Source organism: Bubalus kerabau, chromosome 2 (assembly GCF_029407905.1).
Source record: "Bubalus kerabau isolate K-KA32 ecotype Philippines breed swamp buffalo chromosome 2, PCC_UOA_SB_1v2, whole genome shotgun sequence".
Classification (NCBI taxonomy): domain Eukaryota; kingdom Metazoa; phylum Chordata; class Mammalia; order Artiodactyla; family Bovidae; genus Bubalus; species Bubalus kerabau.
In genome coordinates, this window is record NC_073625.1 from 203539613 (window position 1) to 203563446 (window position 23834).

The window sequence follows — 23834 nt, forward strand, 5'->3', positions numbered from 1 at the left end:
GCCAGGCTTCAACAGTACGTGAATCAAAAACTTCCAGATGTTCAAGCTGGATTTAGAAAGGCATCAAATTGACAACATCCATTGGATCATAGAAAAAGCAAGAGAGTTCCAGAAAAAAACATACACTTCTGCTTTATTGACTACACCAAATAAAAAGAAATGCAAAAAAGCAAAATGGCTGCTGAGAGGCTTGACAAATAGCTGTGAAAAGAAGAGAAGTGAAAAGCAAAGGAGAAAAGGAAAAATATACCCATGTGAATGCAGAGTTCCAAAGAATAGCAAGGAGAGATAAGAAAACCTTCCTCAGCAATCAATACAAAGAAATAGAATGGGAAAGACTAGAGATCTCTTCAAGAAAATTAGAAATTAAAAGGGAACATTTCATGCAAAGATGGGCTCAATAAAGGACAGAAATGGTATGGACCTAACAGAAGCAGAAGATATTAAGAAGGCCTGGCAAGAATACACAGAAGAACTGTACAAAAAAGATCTTCATGACCCAGATAATCACAATGGTGTGATCACTGACCTAGAGCCAGACATCCTGGAATGCGAAGTCAAGTGGGCCTTAGGAAGCATCACTATGAACAAAGCTAGTGGAGGTGATGGAATTCCAGTTGAGCTATTTCAAATCCTAAAAGATGATGCTGTGAAAGTGCTGCACTCAATATTTCAGCAAATTTGGAAAACTCAGCAGTGGCCACAGGACTGGAAAAGGTCAGTTTTCATTCCAATCCCAAAGAAAGGCAATGCCAAAAATGCTCAAACTACTGCACAATTGCACTCATCTCACACGCTAGTAAAGTAATGCTCAATATTCTCCTAGCCAGGCTTCAGCAATACATGAACCGCGAACTTCCAGATGTTCAAGCTGGTTTTAGAAAAGGCAGAGGAACCAGAGATCAAATTGCCAACATCTGCTGGATCATTGAAAAAGCAAGAGAGTTCCAGAAAAACATCTATTTCTGCTTTATTGACTATGCCAAAGCCTTTGACTGTGTGGATCACAATAAACTGTGGAAAATTCTGAAAGAGATGGGAATACCAGACCACCTGACCTGCCTCTTGAGAAACCTATATGCAGGTCAGGAAGCAACAGTTAGAAATGGACATGGAACAACAGACTGGTTCTAAATAGGAAAAGGAGTACATCAAGGCTGTATATTGTCACCCTGCTTATTTAACTTATATGCAGAGTACATCATGAGAAACACTGGGCTGGAGGAAGCACAAGCTGGAATCAAGATTGCTGGGAGAAATATCAACCTCAGATATGCAGATGACAACGCCCTTATGGCAGAAAGTGAAGAAAAACTAAAAAGCCTCTGAATGAAAGTAAAAAAGGAGAGTGAAAAAGTTGGCTTAAAACTCAACATTCAGAAAACGAAGATTTTGGCATCTGGTCCCATGACTTCATAGCAAATTGATGGGGAAACAATAGAAACAGTGACAGCCTTTAATTTCTTGGGCTCCAAAATCACTGCAGATGGTGACTGCAGGCATGAAATTAAAAGATGCTTGCTACTTGGAAGAAGAGCTATGACCAACCTAGACAGTATATTAAAGAGCAGACATTACTTTGCCAACAAAGGTCCATCTAGTCAAAGCTATGGCTTTTCAACTAGTCATGTGTGGTTGTGTGAGTTGGACCATAAAGAAAGCTGAGAGCTAAAGAATCGATGCTTTTGAACTGTGGTGTTGGAGAAGACTCTTGAGAGTCCCTTGGACTGCAAGACCCAAGCAGTCCATCCTAAAGGAGATAAGTGCTGAATATTCATTGGAAGGACTGATGCTGAAGCTGAAACTGCAATACTTTGGCCACCTGATGTGAAGAGCTGACTCATTTGAAAAGACCCTGATGCTGGGAAAGATTGAAGGCGGGAGAAAGGGACGACAGAAGATGAGATGGTTGGATGGCATCAAGGACTTGATGGACATGAGTTTGAGTAAATTCCGGGAGTTGGTGATGGAGAGAAAGGCCTCGTGTGCTGCAGTCCGTGGGGGTCACAAAAAGTCGGACATGACTGACTGACTGAACTGAAGTGAATTCAGAATATGTATCAATATAAACAGTATGAACTCTGTTCTAGAGTCTGGGAGCTGCAACCACTGAACCTAAGCACCTGTGCTCTGCGTCCCAAGAAGCCGTTGTGATGAGAAGCCCGGACACTTCAACGAGGAGTAGCCCCCGCTCACTGCCTCTAGAGAAAGCCTCCAGAGAGCAGCAAAGACACAGTGCAGCCAAAATAAGTAAATGAATTAGTAAAATTAGTTAATTAAAAAAACAACTCGTATACTACACAGCACAGTAAACTTTAAACTGCTGGCTTTGTCAGTAATCATGTATAATACAACACTGGGTCATCAGCTGTAACAAAGGCACCGGCTAGCCGCAGATGTTAATAAGTCCCGGGAAAGAGTGAGGGGCATGTGGGAAGCCTCTGTGCTTTCTGCTCAATTTTCCTGTAACCCTGAAACTGGTTTAAAAATAAAGGTAATTTAAAACACATATGTGTATGTGTAGGTAGAAATGTAGGAAAATATCTTTCTGGCAGTATATCCGATAGTTTAATTTTCCCAAGGCATGTCTAAATAAACAGTAAAGTGAAAAGTGAAAGTGAAGGCGCTCAGTCGTGTCCGACTCTTTGTGACCCCGTGGACTGTAGCCTGCCAGGCTCCTACGTCCATGGGATTTTCCAGGCCAGAACACTGGGGTGGGTGCCATTTTCTTCTCCAGGGGATCTTCTTGACCCAGTGATTGAACCCAGGTCTCCTGCATTGTAGGCAGACGCTTTACCGTCTGAGCCACCAGGGAAGTAAAAAAATAAACAAACAGTAAAGGTTGTAGGAAATTAAAAGATTGAGGATCTGCGAGGGAAGAGGATCCCTTCAGTCTTCAGCTTTATATCCTGAGCGCCTGCAGGAGTCGGGGCTGGAGGGAGAGGCCAGTGATGGTTCTCTGCACATGAGGAGCTCCGGGTCACGGGGGAGAGTCACACACACGTGTTACAGACGATAACCAAGTTGGGGCTTCGTTCTCTCTTTTTCTGTCTTTTTCTTCTTTGCTGTGGGATCTTTGTTCCCAGACCAGAGATCGAAGCTGCACTGACTGCCGTGGATGTGCACAGTACTGACCACTGGACTGCCAGGGCAAGTCCCCGCTGGTGCCTGTTCCTCAGCAAGCTAAGCGCACTGCGCCACGGCCCCGCAGCCCTGCGACAGGCGCTGTTAGCCCGCCTCGCGGCCGAGGGCTCGGGGTCTTAGCCTGTCTCACGGACGAAGACTTGGGATCTCTGCGCGCTGACTGACCTCGCCCACAGTAAGTGGCAGAGCTGAGCATCAAGGTCAAGAGAGTTAGCCAGAAACATGGGTAACTTGTCCACAGCGCCAGGGATGGAGGTATAGTATCAGTTCGTTTTGGAAGAAGAGGACCATAAGGGATTTGTTTTGTGGAGTCAGTCGGAGTCTCATCGAGGTGAAGTCCAAACACGCTCGCAAGTCCTATTCTCTCCTTTTCCTTCTCCTTGCCTTTCTCCCTCCGGAGTGAATTCTCTGTCTTGTCCCTCTCCCTCATGAGGGCCGGTCAGTGATGCACGGCTCAGTGGACAGGTGGCCAGAGAAGGGAACGCCGAAAGCCAGCCCGCCCACCCCCGGCTTGACACAAGCGCCTGTCCAGCTCAGGTTCCTGGATGTAAGAGCGAGGCTGCGGCCTGGCCTGTGTGGTCTTTAGACCAGCGGTCCTCCAGGAGCGGCCTCTGGGCATCGCAGCTCCGGCATAGCCTGCTAGTGTGCGAGGCCTTCTGGGCCCCAGGCAGGGAAAATGCAGGGTGCAGTTTGCTGACAGTTTCTATAAAAGCCCAGTATTTACTGAACAGCAGAAACACTCAGAGAGAACACGCAGAGCGAGAGGGCAGAGCCGGTCAGCACCCCTCGGCCACCAGGGCGGCCCAGCTCTCCGTGTCTGGGAGGGAAGGAGGGGAGGACAGGGGACAGGTCGCCGTCGTGAAAAGCCAAGCTTCTTCTAGTTGGTTTGGGTTTTAAGTTTATTTCCCAATCACATCACTCCTCTACTTGAACCCTCCCAGGACGCAGCCCCTGGTCTCAGGATAAAGGTCAGAAGCCCCCATGTGGGAGATGAAGGACCTGGGAAGCTTCAGCCTCCCTCCTCACCCAGCCCTCCTTTTCTTTTATTTTTAATTAACAAACAAACAAACAAACAGGTGTTTTTTTTCTTTTTTTTTGCTGTATCACACACAGCTTGTGGGATCTTAGTTCCCCAACCACGGGGGAACCCTGGCAACTGGCAGTGAAGCTCTGAGCCCTAATACTGGACTGCCAGGGAATTCCCCGAGGTCCCTGTATTTATTTTTTATTATTGTTTTTAAAGAAACAAATGGTTTTATCGCACATTTATACAATCTGCATAGTTGTAGCAAGTGTTCACCCCTTCTACGATTCCCTCATTAATCTTAAAATGTGGTTAAAACACGATACCCAATCTGATCTGAAGCCTTTAAAAAGCGGTCATCAGGAGATGTTTCTCTTTTGACACACACACATACACACATGTGTATATACACACATATATATACAGTATTTTTTCTTTTTTTACGAATCCATATCCCTTATTTTTTAAAAGCAGAAAAAGGCGTACTGCCCCTTTCTTGAAAGTTCCTTAAACACGGCCACACTCTGCACACCTCAGAACTATTCATGCATTTCCCCCCACTTTGAATGACTCTCCCTCCTTGTCACTCAGTTGATTCTAACTCATTCTTAGCTTCTCAGCCAAAACATCACTTCCACAAGCTGAACTTGAGCGCCAGCAGAAGAGCGTTTCTGATGCCTCACACGAATCCACTGACCTTGTCAGAGGCATTCGTGACTCCTGGCACTTTCCCTTTATTTGAGTTTCTACGGATGCATTTGTGTGATGATTTAATTAATGTCTGTCTCTCCAGTCCTGCCTGCCTGCCACTTTAACCAGAGCCAGTGCATAGGCTTAAAATAAGCAGATACGCCCGGCCTGAGTGGGGAGTTCCACAAGGATGCAGTAGATAATAAATAAACGAACATGTAAAACCAGTGTCTGAGCACTTAAATGTTTATGGTTTTGCTTGTTTTGGGCCAGGAGCATGGCTTTCGGGAGCTTAGTTCCCAGACCAGGAATTGAACCCGAGCCCTCAGCAGCAAAAAGTGCAGAGTCCTAACTACTGGACCACCAGGGAATTCCCTATAGATAATTAGCTTTGAATAAAGGGAGTAAGAAAGACCCTGATCCTTTTCCCTGTTCCTCAGTTCCTAGTCTGACGAGCCCGGCCCCAAACACTGAGCCACGGCAGAGCTAAGACAAAGGAGCGTGTGAGGGTCTCTTCAATTCTGCTGGGAACCTGAGCGCTGGGCACTTACCCTCTGCAGCTGTGCCATCTGCCGTGGCAGCCACCAGCCAGGTACGCTCTTTAAACTGAACTAGTAAAAGCAAGCTAACATTTTAGTTCCTCAGTGTCATTGGCCATGTTTCACACGCTCAGTGGCCACACATGGTCAACAGCTACCAGGTTGGACCGTGCTAACGTAGAACATTTTCATTGTCACAGAAAGTCACACTGACTGGTGCTACACTAGGGTGAAACACAGCCTTTTCTGCGCAGGAAAGGGGGGGGGGGGGCGGAGACTCTGCACAGGTGACTATCACTGTCTGTGTTCCACGTGGTGCCGAGTGCCGCCACTGAAGAATCTTCACCTATGGACGGGACCCCTAAGTGCGTCCATTAGGGTTTTCATAGCATTAAATTTGCTATAACACATGTTCAGGCCCTTAGTCAGCCCTCAGGAAATAGTAGCCACTATTAGGGAACCGTCCTACACTGTTGTTAGGAGTATAAACTGGTGTAGCCTTTATGAAGAACAATATGAAGGCTCTTTGAAAAATTAAAAATAGAACTACCATATGACCGAGCAATCCCACTCCTAAGCATATATCCAGAGGAACCCATAATTCCCCAAAATACATGCACCCCAATGTTCACTGCAGCACTATGTATCACAGCCAGGACATGGAAGCAGCCTAAACGTTCACTGATAGAGAAATGCAGAAAGAAGATGCGGCACATATACATATTGGACTATTACTCAACCATAAAAAAGAATGAAATAATGCCATTTGCAACGTGGATGGACCCAGAGACTGTCATCCTAAGTGAAGTAAGTCAGACAAAGAAAGACAAATATATGATATCACTTCTATCTGGAATCTTAAAAAAGGGTACAAAGGAACTTATTTACAAAACAGAAGTAAAGTCATCGATGTAGAAAATGAACTTCTAGTTCCCGAGGGGTTAGGGAGGTGAGGGATAAACTTGGAGATTGAGACTGACATATAAACACTACTATATATTATACTATTTATAATAATGTAAACACTACTGTATATGCTACTATATGTCACACTATTTACAATAATATAAACACTACTGTATATGATATATAGAGAGATAACCAACAGGAAGCCACTGCATAGCGCATGGGAACTCTACTCAGTGCTCTTCAATAACCTATATGGAAAAGAATCTTAAAATGAGTGGAATATGTGAATGTATAACTGACTTACTCTGCTGTACACGTGCAACTTCACATTGTAAATCAACTGTACTCTGATAAAATTAAAAGCAAAGCTGTAGCCACTGTTGTGTCTGAAAGTTAAAGTGATTAAGAACAAGAGAGAGACTGCTCTAAGTCACTTACGTTCTCTGAGCCGCAAGTTCCTCACCCCGCAGCTGGGGATGCTGTAGTAGCGTCCACACCCAGGTAAGGATTAGATGGGGCGCTTTGCAGAAACGGGCTAATGCCGTGCCTACCATGTGGTAAGTGAACTGAAACTAGCTGAAAGCGAAAGTGAAAGTTGCTCAGTCGTGTCCGACTCTTTGCGACCCCCTGGACTGTCCATGGGATTCTCCAGGCCAGAGTACTGGAGTGGGTAGCCGGTCCCTTCTCCAGGGGATCTTCCCAACCCAGGGGTTAAACCCAGGTGTCGCACATTGCAGGCGGATTCTTTACCAACTGAGCCACCTGCTGCTGCTGCTGCTAAGTCGCTTCAGTCGTGTCCGACTCTGTGCGACCCCATAGGCGGCAGCCCACAAGGCTCCCCCGTCCCTGGGATTCTCCAGGCAAGAACACTAGAGTGGGTTGCCATTTCCTTCTCCAATGCATGAAAGCGAAAAGTGAGAGTGAAGTCGCTCAGTCTTGTCCGACTCTTAGCGACCCCATGGACTGCGGCTCACGGGGCTCCTCTGTCCATGGGATTTTCCAGGTAAGAGTGCTGGCATTGGGTGCCATTGCCTTCTCCGAACTGAGCCACCAGGGAAGCCCAAAACTGTTAGTTATTCTTCCTTTATTATTGTTGAGTGCTACAACAAATTTGATTTTCTCATAGATCAACTCAGAAATTGGATTCCAGCTGTGAAAACATTCCACGTGTGTGCCTAAAGCTGTGAGGATGTGGCTGGCAGGGCTAACTTCCTGAAGCTTTCATTTGGTTTGCTGAGGACTCACAGCCCAACTTGTAAATCCAATGGTTAGTAAGAATCAGTTAGATTCCTTTAATCAGACCCACATGTCTGGGATGCCCAAGACGGCTCACCAGGCTAAGGAGCGCCCGACTTATGCTGTAGGTCAGAATTCTGCAAAAAGAACTAGTTATCTCTAACAATTGAGTTTTTAATTAAGCCACAACAAGCCTCCGTAAGCTCTCCTGTCAGTTCTGGCTCTGTTTTCTTCCAAATTTTAGACTTGTTTCCATAAGGCAACCAAGTTCCAAACAGGATACATATGTTTGTATTTGGAGAGTGGAGAGTGGGAAAAAAAAAAGCGAGGGAAAGGATGTTTAATCTGATGTCAAGTTAAAACCAAGAGAGGAAAGGTGTGGGTGGCAGACAGGGAGCCCTAATATTTCTTGAATACCCACCATTTGCTAGACAATATTCTGAGTACTTTTTCTTGCGGGCTTTCTTTTTTCTTATTTTTTTTTTTTAATTCAAAAGGATACTTAACCATATGGTCAAAATATAATTATATTTAAAGTCTATAAAATTTAAATGCATATTTATATTAAAAAGGTAAATGACATGAATATAAATTTTTTTAAATTAAAACTATTTTTTACATTAAAAAAAATGCTATTTTTCTTCCACCATAGGCAAAATGACCTTTCAAACTAAAGAACAAAGTGAAGTCATAGTCACTGTCAGATTTTTAGTCAAAGATACTAAAATAAGCTGTTTTATTAGCTTTTTAGAAAATTCAATGATGTCTTCCTAAATAATTTTATAAAATTGTTCACATTCTTTGCACTCAAAAGTTCATCTATTAATGAAAAAGAAAATCTACTTCATGCTTCCCAGATGTAAGGTTTAGATGTATAAACACATACATTTAAGGGTAACATGAATTCTTTACCATTACAAAGTGTCGGCATTAGCGAATGCAGGTCTCCTGGAAGAGAAGCTTCAGAACCGCGAACTGAAGACAAAGGGAAGCCAGGAAGCGGCGCTCGGTGCTCTGGGAAACAGCACTTTGTTACGCAAGGGTCTTCTGCATTCAGGCTTAGGAGGATTTGACAAGTTAATTAATTTGTCTTTTCTCTTACCTAGGCATTCCTGCCACTCAAAACTTGCCTGCACTCCAAAACGGTGCCTTTTTCAGATGCAAAACTTCTCAGTATTCTGATGCGGGCGACTTCTGTTTCCAGGCTCCAGGACGAAAGATGCGGGGAACAGCGTCTCAAGCGCGGGCTTGCTGCTGCGCAGAAGGTGCGGGCTCAGTTCACTAGGATCTGGACCATCCAGAGCTCACATCAAGTGACAAATAAAAAGATGAGTGTTAACGATTCGAGGGATTCTCTGAGCTGTGGATCCCAGCATAGGGCTCCTCTTGCCTGAGGCTAAGGGTGATCCTGCTTTAAAAAGAAATTAAACAGCACGCAATCTTTCATAGGGGTGTGAAGACTATTCTTAAAAGGCAATATTACAGTGAACTCTCAGTGAAGACTGAGCTAGAAGGCCATGCAATAAGGCACTCCTTTTGCTCCAAACATCTCACACGATGGTTTAGAAATAAAATACAAAAAAAAAGTTTAGTATGATGACGACCGTGACCATGGCCATCTCACTATACTCAGTAACTGACTGAGACACAACAAAGATGTGCATGTGAAAGACAAGGTCGGTAAGGCCCACACAGCGGGTAGGAGAGGGCCTGTACAAACACGGCTAGGCGAAGAGTTCTTAAATGGGACACACGGAAGCTCCAGACATAAAACACCGACAAATTACATCTTAAAAGTAAAAGCTTCTGATCGTTAAAGGACACTATTAAGAGTCAAAGGCAAGTCACAGAGTAAGAGGAGAGATTTACAACATATATGCCCATCAACGAGCTTCCCCGGTGGCTCAGTGGTAAAGAACTGGCCTGCCAAAGCAGGAGACGAAAGAGTCGCAGGTTCGATCCCTGGGTTGGGAAGGTCCCCTGTAGAAGGAAATGGCAACCCACTGCAGTGTTCTTGCCCGGGAAATCCCATGGACAGAGAAGCCTGGTGGGCAAAGTCCAATGGGGTCACAAAAGAGTCAGACACGACTCAGCGACTAAACAACATAGCCATTGAAGGATTCAAATCTAGGCTGTGCATTAAAAAAAAAAAAAGCGAAATTGCTCAGTCGTGTCCGACTCTTGTGACCCCACGGACTGTAACCCACCGGGCTCCTCCGTCCATGGGATTCTCCAGGCAAGAATACTGGAATGGGTTGCCATTTCCTTCTCTAGGGGATCTTCCTGACCCCGGAATCAAACCCAGGTCTCCCACACTGCAGGCAGATGCTTTATCGTCTGAGCCACTAAAAGTCCACCACAAATAATAAAAAAGACAAACTGATTTTAAAATGGGTAAAAGACTAGCTGCTGCTAAGGCGCTTCAGTCGTGTCCGACTCTGTGCGACCCCATAGACGGCAGCCCACTAGGCTCCCCCGTCCCTGGGATTCTCCAGGCAAGAACACTGGGGTGGGTTGCCATTTCCTTCTCCAATGCATGAAAGTGAAGAGTGAAAGTGAAGTCGCTCAGTCATGTCCGACTCTTGGCGACACCATGGACTCCAGCCCACCAGGCTCCTCTGTCCATAGGATTTTCCAGGCAAGAGAACTGGAGTGGGGTGCCATTGCCTTCTCTAGGTAAAAGACTAGAGCAGACATTTATTTGATGAAAGAGGATATCCTAAATGCCAGTTCACAAATGAAAACGTGCTCAATGCTATTACACATGTTGTAAACGCTAATGAAAATCAAAGAAAATAGAGCCACCCCAACAGTGAAAATTAAACAGACTGACAGCACCAAAGCCCAGTGAAGAGGGCAGATAAGTTGGTACAGTCGTTTTGGAGAACTGGCAGGACCTGTTCAAGTTTGACACGCACTTTCCCTATGAGCTAGCAACTAACTGCTCCCCTAGGTACCTACCCTGGAGAAATGAGCATCTTCTGTTAGGGGAAACACCGACTGAAACCTCCCACCCTGGCCAGGTGACCATCTGCATGAGTCGTTTTACAACAGGAGGTCCTGGGAAGGAACGCGGAACTCCCAAGTCACTACCAACCGGAAGAATCGGGAAAGGGCGGGTGCCCGTGTCCTCCCAGAATCCTCCTTGCTGGAATCCATGCTGGCTGAGCGGTGAGGGCGCCCCCAGGAGGGGCCCGTGTCCTCCCAGAATCCTCCTTGCTGGAATCCATGCTGGCTGAGCGGTGAGGGCGCCCCCAGGAGGGGCCCGTGTCCTCCCAGAATCCTCCTTGCTGGAATCCATGCTGGCTGAGCGGTGAGGGCGCCCCCAGGAGGGGCCTGTGTCCTCCCAGAATCCTCCTTGCTGGAGTCCATGCTGGCTGAGCGGTGAGGGCGCCCCCAGGAGGGGCCCGTGTCCTCCCAGAATCCTCCTTGCTGGAATCCATGCTGGCTGAGCGGTGAGGGCGCCCCCAGGAGGGGCCCGTGTCCTCCCAGAATCCTCCTTGCTGGAATCCATGCTGGCTGAGCGGTGAGGGCGCCCCCAGGAGGGGCCCGGGGCCGGAAAGATCGGCCTCAAACGACCGGAAACGAATCCCCTCACCTTAAACCCGGGACCGGAAACGAATCCCCTCACCTTAGACCCGGGACCGGAGCCGCGTGCAGGGCCGCCCTCCGGGGCCCTCACCGCGCTGCTCTCCCCGGGCCTGCCCAGTGACGTGTCCTGCTTCGTGAGCTCGTGTCTCCTCGGGTAAGTCGTCTCTGAGCTGAGAGGAGAGCCCGCTTTCCGGATCTCCCTTCCTGCAACGATATGACTACAGACATTATAAAAATAGTCTTAGAAATTTTATTCATAGTAATAAAAAAAAACACTGGAACTGTTCACCAATAAAAGAAGGAATACACACGTGGTACAGTCATGTAATGGAATACTAAACAATAAAAAGTAACATATGGGCACATGGAACAACATAAGAGATATCATAATATTAGTATTCAAAAAAATGCCTGACAATGAGAGCCCATGCTGTATGGCCATATTTATATGAAGTTCAAAACCTACAAGACTAATCTACAGTGATGAAGCCAGAATTATGATTGCCTTAGGGTCCTGACTAAAGGGTCCTGGAGAAGGAAATGGCACCCCACTCCAGTATTCTTGCCTGGAGAATCCCATGGACGGAGGAGCTTGGTGGGCTACAGTCCACGGTTCGCAAAGAGTCGGACACGACTGAGCGACTTCACTTTAGGGTCCTGACTAGAAAGGAGCAAAAAGAAGTCTCCTTGGGTATTAGGAAAATACTTTGTATCAATCTGGAGAGGCCAAGTAAATGCATTTATAAAAATTCATTAAGCTGGACAATTAATGTCAGTGGGCTTACCCCAATGTTCATAAAGCAATATTTTCAATTATTTGCCAAGACATGGAAGCAGCCTAAATGTCCACTGACAAATTAATGGATAAAGAAGATGTGGTCGTGTCCGACTCTGTGCGACCCCATAGACGGCAGCCCACCAGGCTCCCCATCCCTGGGATTCTCCAGGCAAGAACACTGGAGTGGGTTGCCATTTCCTTCTCCAATGCATGAAAGTGAAAAGTGAAAGTCGAGTCGGACTCTTAGCAACCCCATAGACTGCAGCCTACCAGGCTCCTCCATCCATGGGATTTTCCAGGCAAGAGTACTGGAGTGGGGTGCCATTGCCTTCTCTGATATATAAATATATATATATATATGTAAATACAAAATGAGCTATTAACTATAAAAAAGAATGAAATAATGCCATTTGCAGCAACACGGCAGGACCTAGAGATTATCATACTAAGTGAAGTCTGTCAGTCTGTTTCTGTTTTGTAAATATGTTCATTTGTATCATTTTTTCAGATTCTGCATATGTGATGTGTGTTAGCTGTTCAGTCGTGTCTGACTCTTTGAGATCCCAAGGACTGTAGCCCGCCAGGTTCCTCCATCCTTGGAATTTTCCAGGCAAGAATACTGGAGTGGGTTGCCATTCTCTTCTCCAGGGGATCTTCCTGACCCAGGAATCGAACCCAGATCTCCTGCATCACAGGCACATTCTTTACCATCTGGCGACTAGGGAAGCCTACCGCCCATGGGATTTTCCAGGCAAGAATACTGGAGTGGGCTGCCAGTTCCTTCTCCAGACATATGTGTTACCATATGATATTTGTCTTTCTCTGTCCAAGAATATGTATATATTTATAAAATGAAGTATTACTCATTAAAATAAAAGAATGAAAAAATGCCATTTGCAGCCACACGGATGGAAATGTTTCACCTCCTTTAGATTTAAGGCCTTCCTTGAAGAGAAGACCGAAAGAACTGCTAAACAATGCATTCAGCAAGAAAAGAAAAAAAAAGCAAATCTAGACTGAAGGCATATCATGCAAGAAACAGGGAGCTTGGGCTTTGTTAAAATTTGTTGGCATACTGGGGAAGGATAGAGGGAAGAGATAGCTAGGGAGTTTGGGATGGACAAGTACACACTGCTTTATTTAAAATGGATCACCAACAAGGGCCTACTGTACAGCACGGGGAACTCTGCTCCGTGTTCTGTGGCAGCCTGGGTGGAGGGGGTTCCAGGGGAGAAAGGATACATGTATGTGTATGGCTGAGTCTCTCTGCTGTCCACCTGATGCAATCACAACATTGTTAATGAGCTATACCCCAATACAAAAGAAAAAGTTTTTAAACAGTTGGCATAAATTGTTAAATATGTTAATTAAGTTTTTCCTGCATGTTATGGACTGAATTGTGGGCCCCCCTCAAAAAAACTTTATATGGTAAAGTCCTAATCCTTAGTACCCCCGATGAGATTATCCTCTGAGACAGGATCTTTTAAGAGACAAGGCTAAATGAGGTCGCTGGGCTGGGCCTTCAGCCACCATGGCTGGATCCTTCTAGGAAGAGGAGATTAGGACATGGACGCACAGACGGAAGAGCATGTGAGGACACAGGCAGAACACAGCCGTCTAGGCACCAAGGAGGGACCTCAGGAGAAACCAGCCCTGTCGGAACCTTGATCTTGGACTTCCCGCCTTCAGCACCGTGAGGAAAGAGACCTCCTGTTTGAGCCACCGGTCTGTGGCACTTTTACAGCAGCCCTAGCAAACAAATGTGTTGTCCAGTCGCTCAGTCATGTCCAGCTCTTTGCAACCTCATGGACTGCAGCACACCAGACTTCTCTATCCTTCACCATCTCCCAGAGCTTGTTCAAACTCATGTCCATTGAGTCAGTGTTGCCATCCAACCATCTCATCCTCTGTCGTCCCCTTCTCCTTCTGCCTTCAGTCTTTCCCAGCATCAGGGGCTTTTCTGATGAGTCAGTTCTTCACATCAGGTGGCCAAAGTACTGGAGCTTCAACTTCACCATCAGTCCTTCCAGTGAATATTAAGGACTGATTTCCTTTAGGATCGACTGGTTTGATCTTGCAGTCCACGGGACTCTCAAGAGTTTTCTCCAACACCACAGTTCAAAAGCATCAATTCTTCAGCACTCAGCCTTCTTTATAGTCCACCTCTCACATCCATACATGACTACTGGAAAAGCCATAGTTTTGACTATACGGACCTTTGTTGGCAAAGTGATGTCTCTGCTTTTTAATATGCTGTCTAGTTTTGTCATAGCTATTCTTCAAAGGAGCAAGTGTCTTTTAATTTTGTGGCTAAAGTCACCGTCCACATTGATTTTGGAGCCCAATAAAATGAAATCTGACACTGTTTCCTCATTTTCCCCATCTATTTGCCATGAAGTGATAAGACCAGATGCCACGATCTTGGTATTTTGAATGCTGATTTTTAAGCCAGCTTTCTCACTCTCCTCTTTCATCTTCATCAAGAGGCTTTTTAGTTCCTCCTCACTTTCTGCCATTAAAGTAGTATCATCTGCATATCTGAGGTTGCGATATTTCTCCCAGAAATCTTGATTCCAGCTTGTGCTTCATCCAGCCCAGCTTTTCTCATGATGCACTCTGCATATAAGTTAAATAAGCAGAGTGACAATACACAGCCTTGACGCACTCCTTTCCCAATTTGGAACCAGTCTGTTGTTCCCTGTCCGGTTCTAACTGTTGCTTCTTGTCCTGCATACAGATTTCTCAGGAGGCAGGTCAGGTGGTCTGGTATTCCCATCTCATTAAGAATATTCCACACACACACACACAAAGAATATTCCACAGCTTGTTGTGATCCACACAGTGAAATGTCTTAGCATAGTCAATGAAGCGTAAGTAGATGTTATTTTGGAATTCCCTTACTTTTTCTGTGATCCAGTGGATGTTGGCAATTTGATCTCTGGTTCCTCTGCCTTTTCTAAATCCAGTTTCAACCTCTGGAAGTTAAAGGTTCACCTATTGATGAACCTGGCTTGAAGGATTTTGAGCATTATCTTGCAGGCATGGGAAATGAGTATAATTGTATGGTAATTTGAACATTCTTTGGCATTGCCTTTCTTTGAGATTGGAATGAAAACTGACCTTTTCTAGTCCTGTGGCCACTGCTGAGTTTTCCCAATTTGCTGGCATATTGAGTCCCGCACTTTAACAGCATCATCTTTTAAGATCTGAAATAGCTCAGCTGGAATTTCATCACTTCCACTAGCTTTGTTTGTAGTAAAGTTCCCTAAGGCCCACTTGACTTCACACTCCAGGATATCTGGTTCTAGGTGAGTGACCACATCATCATGGTCATTTGGGTCATTAAGAGCTTTTTTGTACAGTTCTGTGTATTCTTGCCACCTTTTCTTTTCTTAATCTGTTCTGCTTCTGTTAGGTCCTTCCTGTTTTTGTCCTTTATTGTACCTATCTTTGTATGACATGTTCCCTTGGTATCTCCAATTTTCTGAAAGAGATCTCTAGTCTTGGCGTTGGTCACTTAAGGAGGCTTTTTTATTTCTCCTTGCTATTTTCTGGAACTCTGCATTCTGTTAGGCATAGCCTTCCCTTTCTCCTTTGTCTTTCGATTCTCTTTTTTTCTTTTCTCTTCTTTTTGTTTCTCTTCTTTTCTTTTGCTTTGAGGAACACAATGAAGCAGGGCAAAGCCTGACAGAGTTTTGCCAAGAGAACGCACTGGTCATAGCAAACACCCTCTTCCAACAACATAAGAGACAACTTTACATGTGAACATCACCAGATGGTCAGTACCAAAATCAGATTGCTTATATTCTTAGCAGCCAAAGATGAAGAAACTCTATACAGTCAGCAAAAACAAGACCTGGAGTTGACTGTGGCTCAGATCATCAGCTCCTTATTGCAAAATTTAGGCTCAAATTAAAGAAAGTAGGGAAAACCACTAGGCCATTCATGTATGACCTAAATCAGATCCCTCATGATTATACAGTGGAGGTGAGCAGTAGATTCAAGGGACTGGATCTGGTAGACAGACTACCTGAAGAACTAGGGATGGAGGTTCGTAACATTGTACAGGAGGTGATGACCAAAACCATCCCAAAGAAAAAGAAGTACAAGCAAACAAATATATTGTGGTGAAGTGAGAAGTTGCTTTTTGTCATACAAAGTGTGGATCCAGTATTCTAGACAAGAGGAAAGACGTGCCTGTTTGGCCAGGAGTGGAAATGTGTGTACATCCTGCTGAGTTTCTATGTCAGAGAGAGCAGGGTTCCTTCCCAGAACACTGTTGGCAGAGTTGCGTGCTTTTGATAGGGACTGACCCTCAAAGCCTAAAGTACCTGGATCTATCCCCACAGAGTAAAGGTGCCTCTAACCCTTGTCCACAGGCTTCATTCTGTAAATGCTGAGAAATATGAGCAAGAAGGATGCAGCCTTCCTTGGAGTGTTTACTTCTGGGGAGGCGGGCACTTGGGAAATGAGGTAAAAGCAGTGAGGAAGGAGGACTTCCTTCTTTTTCTCTTCTCGGCCATGCGGCTCGGGGGACCTTCTCCTGGACCAGGGCTGGGTCCAGGCCCCCTGCAGGGGAAGCACAGAGTCTTAACCACTGGCCCCCTACCGAGGACCATGATTTCTTTAATAATACACATCTCTCTGGCAAATGAACACATTAAGAAAATGTGGTTGGTGAACATGCAGATATTAAATCACTCTATGTTTTTCTATAAGTTTAAGACATTTTATAACAACGTGCACAGCTTTGTGCTTTGGGGGGGGGTATCATGTTACCGTGCCCCACCTTGTTTTCGTTTGTTTTCTTCACCCAAAGTGTTTGCTGACGTACAGCACTTCTTTTATAAATTTTGAAACACTCCCCTCTGGATTTTGATTTTAGCCCCAGAGGGTCAGCCAGCCAGGACTTAAGATTACGGAACTGAAGAGACAGACTTTCCCTTGATAAGGAGACCCTAAACTGGGGAACCTGTCCTAATACAAGCTTTTTCTTAATGGATGTGAAAGTTGGACTGTGAGGAAAGCTGCACGCCGAAGAATTGATGCTTTTGAACTCTGGTGTTGGAGAAGACTCTTTAGAGTCCCTTCAACTGCAAGGAGATCCAACCAGTCCATTCTGAAGGAGATCAGCCCTGGGATTTCTTTGGAAGGAATGATGCTGAAGCTGAAACTCCAATACTTCGGCCACCTCATGTGAAGAGTTGACTCATTGGCAAAGACTCTGATGCTGGGGGGGATTGGAGGCAGGAGGAGAAGGGGACGACAGAGGATGAGATGGCTGGATGGCATCACTGAATCGATGGACATGAGTTTGAGTGAACTCCGGGAGTTGGTGGTGGACAGGGAGGCCTGGTGTGCTGTGATTCATGGGGTCACAAAGAGTCGGACACGACTGAGCGACTGAACTGAACTGAACTGAACTGAAACTGGGAAACCTGTCCTAATACAATCTTTTTCTTAATTTGTGAAATTATGTGTATGAACATTTTTATAGAGTTTGAGAATTAGACTCCCTCTTACAATGATCTGACACTAACATTAGTAAAATTCATGATATTCAGACTTTTTACAGAAAATCTAGGTCACACCAAAGTTTGGTTCTTTGGAAATTTGATTTTATCATATAATGTTGAAGTTGCTCAAAGAGATAAATATTCATATATTGCTTTAGATAAGCAGTCAGTCATTTAGCCGGAGTTCAGAAAAAGGAAACTTTCTTTTACTTACTTTGCACCTTTATTGTACATGATAGGTAGGTTGGTAAAACAGGTGTATGTATTAGTAATTATAAATAAAAAACAAAAGTGAAAAATCCTCTCTGTTTTCAAATGCCATGCTCAGCCAAACACGGAAAATCCCATGCACGGCAGAGCCTGGTAGGCTGCAGTCCATGGGGTTGCTAAAAGTCGGACATAACTGAGCGACTTCCCCAACATTAGATATGAAAATTTCTATTAAGAACACCTAAAAATAAAAATGAATAAAATTTAGCACTAATAGTATTTGGGGCATAGTTAAGGCTCACACTGGAAATCATGATTTAATTGCAAAAATGCTTGAAAACCAAGGAAGGAGATTTTATGTCTCCCCATCCTAGGACTCATTTGATGATTATTTTTCAATAATTTTTCCTTAGAAGGATAGACTTTATTTTATGTATACATGCGCTCAGTCATGTATGACTGTTTGTGACCATATGGACTGTAGCCCGCCAGGCTCCTCTGTTCACGGAATTTTCCAGGCAAGAATACTGGTGTGAGTTGCCGTTTCCTTCTCTTTCTTCTTTATTTTATTGGTTATTAAAATAAAAGTCCAATGATCACAGTCACTTTCTCCAGTGGGAAGCTGGCCCAGGGATCTCCACGCTAAGGCCTCTGCCTGCCCGGTCTTCATCTTATACTCCTGTCGAGCCTCTGTCTCCAGAAGCAGGCGGCTGTGCTGGGAGGGATGATGTCAGTCACCAGGCACCTGCTCTGCCACCTGCTCAGACCCAGCCCTTGGAGAGGAGATGCGCCCTTGGTGGGAACAGCATCAATCCGCTTGTGGCCTTCAGGGTTGGTGTTTTACAGAAGCTGAGTAGGAAGAAGTATGGCCCAAAGGTACTAGATGTTGGAGCAGCAACTGATGGTCCCAAACCTGCCTTTCTTGGATGGGAAGGTGTCTCCAGCCAAAGGATCCTGGATGAACAGGGGCCAGCCGTGCTGTTTGGGGGAGGGTGTCAGGCCAGACAGAAAACGCAAAGGCCCTGAGGCAGAAAAACCTTTCTGAGTTAAACCACTCATTTGGGAGAAGGGCCCAGAGAGGTGGCCCTTGCCAATCCGGTTATGGGGTTGAGAGTATATTTGCAATGTTATGAGAAGCTATCGGGGGGTTTCAAGCAGGGGGTTGTGGGATCAGGCTTGCATTTACAGTTTGAAAGCTCAACTGTGAAGAGGGGATTGTGGTAGAACAAGGGCAAAAGCAGACAGACCAGAAGGGGAGCTGTCAGTGGCCTGGGCAATAAGTGATAACCATGGAGACAGAGTGCGGAAGGAAATGGCAGCCGCTCCAGCGTCCTTGCTGGGAAACCCAGCGGGCAGAGAGGCGTGGTGGGCGACAGTCCAAGGGGCCACAGAAGAGCTGGACACGACTTGGCGATGAAACAACAGCAACGTGGAGACAGAGATGAACAGACTGGAGACTGAGTTTACAGGAAAATAAAAATGGGGAAAAGATGGCGTATGGCAGGAAACCAGCACAATATTGCAAAGCAATTATCCTTTGATTAAAAACAAAATTTTTTTTTAAATGAGAAAAAGAAGCTTTACTTTCAAAGGAGTCCAGTGAATGGCAACTCCATTTAGAAGCTGGCTGCAAATGTTTCTAGGTCTTTGTTTTGCTTTTGCGTTTTTAAATGCACTGATTGGACACAGAATTGTGCTTGTATGCCAGCATGAGTTTGTTTTGTTTTTGGCCGTGTGTCGAGGCACGTGAAATCTTAGTTCCTCAACCTGGGATGGAACCTGTGCCCCCTGCAGTGGAAGTATGGAGTCTTAACCACTGGACAGTAAGGGAAGCTTCAGTGTGAGTTTGGTTTTAACATAGATGGTATTATCTTGTACAGGGTTCATTCAGTAGTATTTCTGGAGATTTACCTATGCTATTACCCTTGTATGAGAAGGAAATGGCAACCCACTGCAGTACTCATGCCTGGAAAATTCCATGGATGGAGGAGCCTGATGGGCTACAGTCCATGGGGTTGCAAAGAGTTGGATAGGCCTGAGTGACTTCACCTCACTTTCACTTACTTGTCCTTGCGTAAAGGTTGCTTGGGACAGCTGCATACTATTCTACAGTATTTATAAGCCAGAAGTAATTTCCAGACGGTGACCTGCTCCCTTAATTCCTTTTCGCCAAGCCTTTTCTTTCCTAATTGTGGTTTTCTTCCTTCAGCAAGTTGTGTCAGGCTAAATAAAGAGGTAAACTGAGGCAAGCTAGAAGTACCAGAAACTGAGATTACTTGGGAATAGAATAGGAATTGCAGTTTGAGGAAATGCAGATCCCAGGAGGCTACAGGTGAGCGAGTTAGGTGGAGGGGCTGTAGCGGGGCGGGGGGAGCAGGGCGCAGTCATGCAGGGTCATCAGCTCGAGGACCGCTGAGACTCTCTGGCTGTTACCAGTCAGGAAGCAAGGGGGCGGTCTGCAGGACCAGCCTTTTGGGCGAATCCCAGGCTCAGTTCTTAAGTTCAACATTTCTTTCTTCTCAGGGCCCCGGGGGGTGAGATTTACATTGTAGATCGTCCTTTCTCAGTTGTGAATTCTTTCTAATTGAAAACCTTGCCTTTTCTTTTCTTGGTGCTTGCTTCATAAAAGGACGGCACCAGGGTGCTTCCTAAATGCTCACAGCGCCTGATTATGTAGACGCAGCAAGCCTCCTGGATCCTGTGCCCTTGAACTGTACCGGCCTGGTGCTTACAACACATTTTGAAGCAGGCCTTGACACTGTAGGCCTTCAGCCTAAGGCAGAATGTCATCTGGGCGCTCTGAGTGGGGAAATAATGAAAAATAACGTTCAGTGGATGTCACAAGCGATTCACCACTCGGACAGTGATGGTTTTCAGGGTAGGCCGAAATGAGGTTATTTTCTTCTGCTGCAAAACATCCTGGAAATAGCCTGCCTCCTGAATTCTGGGGACAGCTTGGGAGGGAGAGGTGATGGGCAAGTTAATATTGATGCTGGGTTCCCCCCACTATTTTATGATGAAAATTTCAAACATACAGAAAAGATTTAAAAATTGCAGTGAACACTCATATACCTGTCTAGATTCAACATTCCGCTGTACTGATTTGATCGTATATAACTATCTGATCATCTGCCTGCTTGTCCATTCACAGATGGATCAATCCACCTTTTTTTTTTAATGATTCTTAAAGCACACGGTGTATATCAGGACACTGTGTCCCTAAACTTTCAGCAGAACCACCAACTAGACTTTAATATTTATGATTTTTTGATTTCTTTTAAAAATATTTATAATTTTTTAAATATTGAAGGATATTTTTATCCAGTGAAATGCACAGATCTCAAGGGGACCATCAGTTTGACAAATGGCACCACCGGGAACCTAAGCTCCTCGCCTCATCTCCAGACATCATGATGTTGGACTTTGCTCATGGGATCGCAGCCTTTAAGACATCCTGCTGAGACTGTCCTGATGGAACTGAAGTCTACCATTTCGGACCTTCGGCTAGGGCTCAAGTTGGGAGGGGCCCTTTCCTTTTGTGCTGTCTCCAGTACTCTTGCCTGGAAAATCCCACGGACCGAGGAACCTGGTAGGCTGCAGTCCATGGGGTCGCACAGAGTCGGACACAACTGAAGCGACTTAGCAGCAGCAGCAGCAGCAATGTCACTGGATTTACAAACTTAGAAAAAATAGAGTTCATTTTTATATATCACTCTGTATTAAAAGTAGAAAGAACACAGAGAACCTAGAAAAAGGCTAGAGAAAATTAACTGGAAAAAAATGGGATGGGAAAGGGAATAATTCCAGGGAAAAGCACATTCCTCCAAGCGTTCTGGCTGGAGTTGGGAGAGAGCTATAAAGTATGCAAAGAATTTGATAACACACACATTAATGGCCCGTATTATGTAAAAATTATGACCGTTACAAAAGCAGGACACTTGTGGAGGGTCTTGAAATATAGTGCTGGGCTTTAAAAAGCTGCTTCGGAAAGGCCGACCTAAAGTGCACGGCCTTCAAATGAAAAAAACTGAAACGTATTCTCCGAATTACTAACTACCACCCTCCTTCTCATCAACCATGGGAACGGTAGTCTGCGACAGTCTCAACAAAGTTGAAAACGCTGAGTTGAGCTTTTTTTTTTTTTTTAAGTTTGAGGCCAGAATCAACACATTCTTTTGGGTGCTGCCTAATTGTTTTCATGGTTAATATGCATGCTGCTGATATCAATTTTGAAAACTGTGAAACATTGCAGGAAAGGATATAGAAAGGAGTACGGTTCTAACCCCCACCTGCAGAGATGAGCCCGAGCAGCCAACTTCTCCCCCTGTGTTTAGTTTTCATACGGCGTTTCTTGGACGACCGTTCTTTCCACAACCAGCCCTTTCGAACAAAAATGTCAGAAAATATCGATTAACTGTCTTTCCCTTTCTCTGCCGGATGGGATCCAGAGATCGCTTATAGGCTCGAAGCGTTCTGGATTAAAAGAGAGACTTTGGAAGGCAAAGGAACTGCAAAAAGACACGCAAAACATCAAGCCTTTATTTTGGTGAATTAGCAACAAAGAAAAGGATTAGCGTGGACGGGTACTTTTCAAAAATGTTTTTTTTCCCCCGGGCTCCCGCTAGGGTGGAGGAAGTTGCCCGGCTCCGAGGGAGGGTGGACTGGAGTCGAGGGACGCACGGGGCGCGTCTCTCCCGCCTGCGCCCCTTTCGGGGACGGCTTGGAGGGGGGGCGGCCGGCAGGTGCCCGGGTCTCCCTCCCTCTCCACCCCCTCCAACCCCCGGGCGGGCCTCGCCCCCGGCGGCCGCGGGGGAGGAGCTGGGAGGAGCGCGGGGAGGAGCTGGGAGGAGCGCGGGGCCGGGAGGAGGAGCGCCCAGGCGGGCGGGGAGGCCCGCGGGGAGGAGGCCCGGGCGGGCGGCGGGCGGCGCCGGCCCCTCCCTCCGCGAGCAGCTGCGGCCTCGGCGCGCGGCGGGCGGCGGCGGGCGACGGGCGGGGGTCCCGCGCTCCGGCGCCCAGAGCCGGGCGGAGACCCTGGCGGCGGCCGCGGCCCCGACTGGCGGCGCCTGCTGCGCTCCGGGCCGGCATGTCGGAGGCGGGCGGGCCCGCGCCCGGGGCGCCCCCGCTGCCCCCCGCGCCCCCGCAGGGCCCCCCGGGCGCGGCGGCCGGGGGCGCGGGCTCCTGCGGGCCGGCCGCGGCTGGGGCGGCGGCGGGCGCGGCCGAGGGCCCGAGCGGCGGCTGCTCGGCCCGGATCGCCGTGAAGAAGGCGCAGCTGCGCTCCGCCCCGCGGGCCAAGAAGCTGGAGAAACTCGGGGTGTACTCCGCCTGTAAGGTAGGCGCGCCGCCCGCCCCCGGGCCGGAGGGCCGCCCCGCGCCGAGCCCCGTCGGGGGGCCCCGACCCCGAGAGGACCACCCCCTCCCCGCCCCCCCGCAGGCGTTGCTCCGCGCCCGCTCTGCCCTGGGGCGCTGCTGCTCTGTAGGAGCTCGCCGGAGGCGCCTTCCGGGAGCGGAGCGGGTCCCAGGGAGCCCCTCTCAGGGACTTGCGCGCCCCCCTCGGTCCTCACCTCGCTGGGCGGAGCTGGGTGGAAGCGGGGGCGCGCGGGGCGGGGGGAGCGGCCGCGGGGGCCCGGGGCGCTGGGCGTGCTGGCGGCCGGGCGCCCCGTGCTGTTACTGTTGCAGCCGGGACGCTGCCCCGGCTCTCGGCTGTAAACAGCACTCCGGCTCCCCTGCCCGTCCGGACGAGACGCCGCCGGGGGGCCGCTGTCAGCTCGGCTTGGACTGGGTGACGGCGGGGCGGGGACGGGCGTCCCGGCCCTGCGCCCCCAGCAGAGGCGGCCAGGCCGGGAGCTCGGGGTCGGTGACCCCGCGCGCGCGTCCCCCGGCCAGGGGGCTTCAGCGTCTGCAGGGGCTTCTCGGCTCCTGGGTGCGCTCCCCTCCGCGCCGCTCACGCCCTGTGTGGACCCTTCCCGGTTCCGTACAGGCTTGTCGCCTGGTGTAGCATCCACTCAGACTTGAGTGTTAACGGGCATCTCCCGGGAGCCGCTTCCATGCTCACTCCGTGTCCGAAGGGTTGGGACGAGGCTGAGAGCCTGCTCTCAGGTGGTGTGATGCTGGGCGGCTCACAGGCCCCATCCCGAGGGGCAAACCCCAGTGCCACCCGGGACGGTATCGGATTACTGAAACTGGGAGACAACAGTGCC

At 47.3% G+C, this 23834-nt stretch overlaps 1 protein-coding gene and 3 long non-coding RNA genes across 4 annotated transcripts in view; 3 read left to right on the top strand and 1 right to left on the bottom strand.

Annotated features, from left to right (window-relative positions):
* The first annotated feature begins 7125 nt into the window (after positions 1-7125).
* LOC129645070 (uncharacterized) lies at positions 7126-8783 on the top strand. Its single transcript, XR_008711163.1, has 3 exons — positions 7126-7309; positions 7433-7573; positions 8649-8783. It is a non-coding gene; the product is annotated as an uncharacterized LOC129645070 (long non-coding RNA).
* Positions 8069-10659, bottom strand: LOC129645069 (uncharacterized). Its single transcript, XR_008711162.1, has 3 exons — positions 10504-10659; positions 8645-8845; positions 8069-8556 (listed from the first exon to the last, which is right to left on the bottom strand). It is a non-coding gene; the product is annotated as an uncharacterized LOC129645069 (long non-coding RNA).
* Positions 10660-10999: 340 nt separating this feature from the next.
* Positions 11000-12536, top strand: LOC129645068 (uncharacterized). The gene is made up of 2 exons (XR_008711161.1): positions 11000-11287; positions 12420-12536. It is a non-coding gene; the product is annotated as an uncharacterized LOC129645068 (long non-coding RNA).
* Positions 12537-22583: 10047 nt separating this feature from the next.
* Positions 22584-23834, top strand: part of KAT2B (lysine acetyltransferase 2B) — a 96659-nt gene continuing 95408 nt past the window's right edge. The window contains exon 1 of the mRNA XM_055570032.1: positions 22584-22966. Within this exon, the coding sequence (XP_055426007.1) occupies positions 22721-22966 (246 nt within the window). The 5' untranslated portion in view covers positions 22584-22720. The remainder of the gene's footprint in view (positions 22967-23834) is intronic.